The sequence below is a fragment of the Pinus tabuliformis genome, chromosome 3_2, assembly GCF_031772625.1.
Source record: "Pinus tabuliformis cultivar Carrire ecotype Pingquan chromosome 3_2, CPIR1, whole genome shotgun sequence".
Taxonomy (NCBI): domain Eukaryota; kingdom Viridiplantae; phylum Streptophyta; class Pinopsida; order Pinales; family Pinaceae; genus Pinus; species Pinus tabuliformis.
In genome coordinates, this window is record NC_142302.1 from 1,047,267,632 (window position 1) to 1,047,274,415 (window position 6,784).

A 6,784-nucleotide genomic window follows, 5' to 3' on the forward strand; every position below is an offset into this window, starting at 1 on the left:
ACACCTATCTCATGCAACCTTTTTTTTTATGGTATAATTTTGTTCCTCTACCACTTATTTTTTTATTAAAAAAATATTTTTCTATTGAGGATTTTAATTTTCCTTGGACTTCTTCTACTTTACTAGTGTTTTTTAGTACTTCCTTGTTGATGACCATTCCTTTCCTTCTACCCACCATTTTTTATTTGTAGGGAATTCTTTCTATACATTTCCTATCTCATGGTAATTATCACATCTAAATGACAATTCCAATAACCCAAACGTTGGCTAAGCTTCCTTTCATTGATACATTCTTCATTTCCCTTAACAATCTTTCCTAAAGATTTATTTCCACCAGAATTTTCACCACCTTTCTATCCACTTTAGATTGAAATCTTGCTTTAATATCTATCAACTTGCATATTCCACCCCCAAAATCATTCAAGGAATCTCTAATCCACAATACCATGGGTAGGCTTGGAATTTGATTCAGATAAGTTGCACTACATTGCTTCCTTTCAAGAACTAAGCCTAGGCCTCCACCTTTTAACATTTAGTAATAGAACCTAATACCATTTTTTCTAAGATTTTTCTTACACGTGGGCCCAATATGGAATGTAAATGCAAGCTAACCTAAAATGAGAAGGTGAAACATCATAATATGCTTTTAAATCCCATACCGATATTTTTCCATACATTAGCATAAAGGGTCTAATGATGTTATTTTTTTCCCCGTGAACAATTAAGGATTTTTCTATACCCAAGTCTGGACACATTATTGCCTTTACCTTTTACTTTCTAAATCTAATACACTTTCTGTTATACTTACTCGGACCTAGTAACCAAAATTCTTAAGAATTTCCTTCCTCTTATCATAATTATATTCAAATAGAACTCTATATTTTTGTCTTAACTTATTCCTTGTAATAATAGTGGTTCACAACCTATTCTTAGTAACTACGTCTATTCCTCGGTTTCTCCCACCCCCCCTCCCCTATACAAATGTCAATAGTGGAGCCCACACCTCAACCCTACCAAAAGTAACATTCCCCTTGGCAATCCATACTTCAATATTTATAAACTTTAAGGAATGTATCTCCCTTACATCATCCAAGATCAAGTGCTATAAGGATTTCCTTATGATCACAAAAAATAATTGGAACCGCCTTATGTGTTATACACTTCCTCAATCAAAGAGAAATTCATAAAGTTTTTAGAAGATATAGGTACTCCTCTTCACATTTGCTCATCTCTTCACTAAAGACTCTATATCATTTCTATAACTTGAGTAATTTGTCTAAGCAAGCACCTAAAATGGATTTAGGTGTACCTTTTCTCCTTCATTAGAATAGTAAACCAATCCTTCCTCCATTACACTTTGCACATGACTCATGTTTCTCCACCAACTTGGGGATGAACTAAATTGTCTAGGTTTAACCATTTTATAAGTATCCCCTCCAAACACATAGAAAAAAGGTTGGCCTTACCTATACAATTTATATGTTCATAAACATGAGTGCGTCAAAACACTCTCCAAATCACCCCCTCAAAGGGTATAGTGCCCTAAAATAAAACAAGTAAATCATATGGATAGAATTAATCTTTCTCATAGACATGGCTTCGAACCCAAAACACTCTTAAAATCAACCTCTCTCAACACATGGTTTTAAATAAGCCAAGCAATAAACTTCACCCATGCATATATAATTTTCTATGATAGCAATGAATGAAAACACAACAAGTAGAATAATTAACCATTTTTAATAATTTTAATATGAATTTGACTTAAATTTTAGGTATGATCATTTTTTCACTCACTATAATCCCCAATTTAATATATAGTAAAATCCAATTTAGTATATAGTAAAATGACGCTCTTGAAAATTTGATCCATGAAAAATTTAGATCTATATCTTGAAAATTTAAGCTATGAAAATTTAATGCTCAAAAGATATAATGCCCTCAAATAAAACAAATAATTAATACAATCATATTTCTCATAAACATATCTTAGAACCCAAAACGCTCTCGAAATCAACCCTTCTCAACCTATGGTTTTGAAATAAATGAAGCAATAAACTTCACCCCTACATTTACTATGAAAACACAAAAAAATAAAATAAATAACATTTTTAATAATTTCAATACGAATGAATTTGACCTAAATTTTAAATATAATCATAGTTTCACAATATGCTCTTAAAAATTTTACCCCTTCCAAATTTTAGATCTCCATTTTCCAATAAAATGATTTGACAACCCCAACCCAAACTAGATCACCTTTCCAAAGATATTGTGCCCTTGAAATAAACCGACCACTAAATCCTACTGATGTGGTCCTATAAAATGAACCAAACCCTAAGCTGTATCAATATAGATCCTTTTGTAGATCTGTCATGGGATTGGCAAGGAATGAGACTTTATAAACCTCTATTGGAATCTCCTCTTCATATTTACCTCTGCTCGTACAACTCCTTCCAGTTCTGATACACAGTCCAAGTGCTTCCATTGCGAAGGCTTGGCTTTCTTAATTATTGGGTTCATACTCCAAATCTGGCGTGTTGTTGCCCCATTTGGTAAGAACATTGATTAATGGAAATGGGGAATTCTAGCGGCAACGAGAATATGGGGAATTCTAGCAGTAGCAAGAATATTATGGATATGATCGATACGGACCCAGGTGAAGGCAAAGACCAGGAAAACTCTACTCATACTATAAACCCTAATGTCAATGTTGTGAGGGGCAGTGAAATTGGATCAGAATTCCATGTGTCTGCACCAGCCCCACCTGTGCCCAAACCCTCCAAATGCCTTTTACCTCCAATGGAGGACGCGAACAAGAAAACTCTGGTCCTAGACCTAGATGGGACACTCATACGTTCCAGCCAGGTGGAGGATTTGGGCCACGATTTCACCATTACTTTTCCTAGGATTGCTGCCCGGGGCGGCGGCCCTTCGTTTTACGTATCAAAGAGGCCGGGCGCGGAGGATCTGCTGCAGCAATTGGGTGGCCTCTATGAAATCGTGGTGTTCACCGCCTCGGGAAAACAGTACGCGGATGCCATCGTGGACGAGTTGCTGGCGGGATTCGATCCTGAGCATCGGGTAATCCCCGCCACCCACCGCCTGTACAATGAGCATTGCATAAAACCTGAAGGTACCCAGGTGGCCATTAAAGATCTCTCGTTGCTCGGGAGGGATCTGAAGAACGTCATATTCGTTGACGACTTCCCGCCCTCTTATTTCCTGCAGCCCCGAAATGCGATTCCTGTGAGCCGCTGGGATCCCTTTGTGCCGGACGATAATGCCCTCTATAAAGTCCTCGGCTTCTGCAAGCAAATTGCTGATTCCCCAGCCGACGTGCGGGAACTCATCGCTGAGTATAAGTGTGGCCGATACGACTGACTTTTTCGCTATATGGTTCCAGAGTTTCTCGTTTGGTGTCCATGAAATTTGAAGTTTGCAGTGCAAAGGACCGTTGGCTGTTTTTGCAATCGTAAATAGAATTATATGAGATGCATTTTGGAATCCGAAGGACCGTTGGCTGCTTTTGTAATCAGAGTGCCGAACAAATCAGGGTTTGGTGACTTAGGTTTGCCTCTGATCCGAATATGGTAAAGAGTTATGATTTGTTTTCTAAGGGGCTTTCAATATCCATCTTATTAATGTTTCCAAGGGCTAGTTTTTTCTGGATTAATGTTTTGGTACCCATTAATGTGGTTTATTTTAAGGTTTTGAAGTGTTTTTTTGTTTTATGATAAACACTGTTATGTTTGGTATTTCAAACTATAAGATGTATTGATATAAATTAAAATATTCGTTCAATTTTTATGTTGTGTATGTTCAATATTATGTGTGTTTAATTTCTTCACGAATATTTTATAAAAAAATATTTGAAAGATTACTCTATATTAATGGCAATTTTTTTTAAGAAAGTAGAAGAGTGTAGAAATATGGGAATGAATTTTTAAATTAGATATTGAAAAATAAAAAATAGAATTAGAGATTAAATTTTTTTAAGATTTTTTTTTGTTGGAAAATTTGTTTTTGTATTTCTGATAGATTTATGGATGATAAAAAGGATAAATTTCTTGGACTTAATTGCTAAAAATATTGGCCTTAGTCACCTAATTTTGGGGAAGAGATCAACTTTGGAGAGAGATAAGAAAGTTGGCCTTGAGTTGAACTAGTGACCTAATTTTGGGGAGAGATCAATGTTAAGCAAGAGATAAGAAATTTGGTATTGAGTTAAACTAGTGACCTCTTAATTTTAGGAGAGAGATAAAAAGTCTCAGGTTTGGTTTATGACCATTTGTGTTAACTAGGTCAGACGATGAAAATTCTATTGAATAAACTATTTTATTTTTATTTTACGATTTGGCATCTACAAATTTGACTTTGAGTTAAACCAATGACCTCCTAATTTTAGGAGAGAGATAAAAATTCTCAGTTTTCGTTTATGGCCATTTGAGTTAACTATTTTTCTATGAGCTTCCTCCACCTTGCCATCTTCACTGTGAGTGGGAAAGAATACTCCACACCCTTATTCTTCTTATGTTCTATAGTCCATCACATATCGCTCAAAGTGGGAGTTTTGTCTAGCTGCCCTGGGTTGAAATCATGGTTAGACTGAGGGCTAGGTACAAAGGAGGCAGAGGAAATCGTAGAGGATTGTGATGATCTCAAGATCATTCTGTAGAAATTTTGAATAATGACACTTATTCACAGAGATTATCCCGATTATACACTATTGCGGAATACATGCACAATACATAACCTCCTCTACGTTGATCATCAATTTAGCAGCATCAAAAACAATGAAACATCAATCCCATGCACACATTAACACAGTATGTAACCCGGGGAAAGCATACAACTGAAAACCCCACACTATCTGTATATTATAATGATAGAGAACATGTAACAATACATAGTACAATACTCCTCACAAGTACTCAGCACTATCTCCTACACACAAACTAGCTCAGATCTGAAACCTCAAATCTCCTCCACTGTTTGCCTGCCTCCACTACGCAATCCTGCAAAAGAAATCAATCACTCTGTGAAATCGAATTCCTTTGGTTATACTACGCAAGCCTCATGGGCAATCTCCATCCATGCATGTGCAAATCTCATGCACAACTATAGTCACATCTATAGTCACAACTGATAGCAATCTCAACCTCTAACACCTGTCTCCACTGAACTGTACATGCACTGAGTTAACTTATGTATTCTTTAGTTGCTTTATGAGTTAATAACTAGTGAATTAATTAATAATCAATTCACACAACTCATCACTAGTGTATTCTTTAGTTAGACTAAAATACAACTAGTTCAACCAAGTCAAACTGAACACAACTCCATCAACTCCACAATCAACTCCTCCAAACTCAACCCATGAGTTCTAACTGAAGTCCTGCATGCAATAGCTCAACTGACCCACAAGAAAAGCGTATTTCCTTCTGACAGCTGCATGTGCCACATCTGTAGCTCAAACTGAAGTGCTCCAAGAGGATAAGATAATGTTTATAGTCCAAATATTATTATGAGACAATAATATTCGACTGTTCTATTTTTAGCCTGGCAGTCTAAAAATAGAAACCTGCCCATCTGTCTAAAAACAGAAGTCCATCTATTTTTACCAACATGACCAATCATCCACAAATAGCAGACTGCAAGTCATAGACCATGATCCATATGTCTAAAAATAGACATAGTCTAAAAATAGACTTTGTGCCAAAAATAGCATGCGGGCCCACTTAGTGAAGGCGACTCCTTTCCACTAAGCTCCATCATCTTGTTGCATTCTCAACACTCCCTGTCAACAAGATATGGATTATCATCAACCCCTATCCTGCCTCGGTGGTATTCTAGTTTGCTCCTAGTGAGCGCCTTCGTCAAGATATTAGCGTCCCGATCCTCCGTTGGAATGTATGAAAGTAACATGACTCTCCGTTGCACACAATCTATGATATGATGGTACCTGATGTCAATATGCTTGGATCTTTCATGAAATACTGGATTAGCCGAGAGTTTAATGCAACTTTGGTTATCACAATAAATCACTGTAGGCTCCAAGTGAGAACCGAACAAACCGACCATGATCTTCCTCATCCATATAGCCTCGCATGCAGCCAAACTTGTTGCCATATACTCGGCCTCTGCTGAACTGAGTGCCACAGATCTCTGCTTCTTGCTGTACCAAGAATCTGTTGTCGACTCGATACTGAAGACCCCTCCTAATGTGCTCTTTCTCTCCGTTGGGCTCCTTGCCCAATCTGCATCCGTGAAGCCACATAACTTCACCTCATCCTCCTTTCTGTACCACAATCCATATCCCGAAGTGCCTATGAGATAACGCAATACATGCTTGCCTGCCTTCTAGAAGAGCTTGGTTGGCTTAACCATAGCTTGTGAAAGCTGGTTAGCAGCATAGCATATATCGGGTCGTGTATTGAAAAGATACATAAGCGACCCCACCAACTATCGATAAACAGTGGCATCCACTACTTCTGCTGAAGTAGCATCCTCCTTCATCCAACCTCTAGGAAGAGGAGTATCAACAGGCTTGCAGCCATGCATGTTGAACTTCTCCAGTATCTCCCGAGCATACTTACCCTGTGAAACAAATAGTCCATCACTGCGCTGCCAAATTTCCAATCCCAGGAAATAATGAAGGAGGCCCAATTCCTTCATCTCAAACTCCTTAGCAAGATCATCCTTGCATGAAAGTATCAACAGCTCATCACTTGTTAGAATCAAATTATCTAAATTACAATGATAAGCAACTTAACCTCCACCA

General features: G+C 37.4%; 1 protein-coding gene across 1 annotated transcript; it reads left to right on the forward strand.

Moving 5' to 3' along the window:
- Positions 1 to 2,577: 2,577 nt before the first annotated feature.
- Positions 2,578 to 3,384, forward strand: LOC149184182 (uncharacterized protein C2F7.02c-like). Its single transcript, XM_089415257.1, has one exon. It carries the CDS (start codon positions 2,578 to 2,580, stop codon positions 3,382 to 3,384), a length of 807 nt encoding a protein of 268 aa, XP_089271383.1.
- The last annotated feature ends 3,400 nt before the right edge of the window (positions 3,385 to 6,784 follow it).

What these genes read in the sequence shown, in the direction of transcription:
- LOC149184182 (XM_089415257.1), top strand. Translation starts at nt 2,578, where the DNA reads ATGGGGAATTCTAGCGGCAACGAGAATATGGGGAATTCTAGCAGTAGC.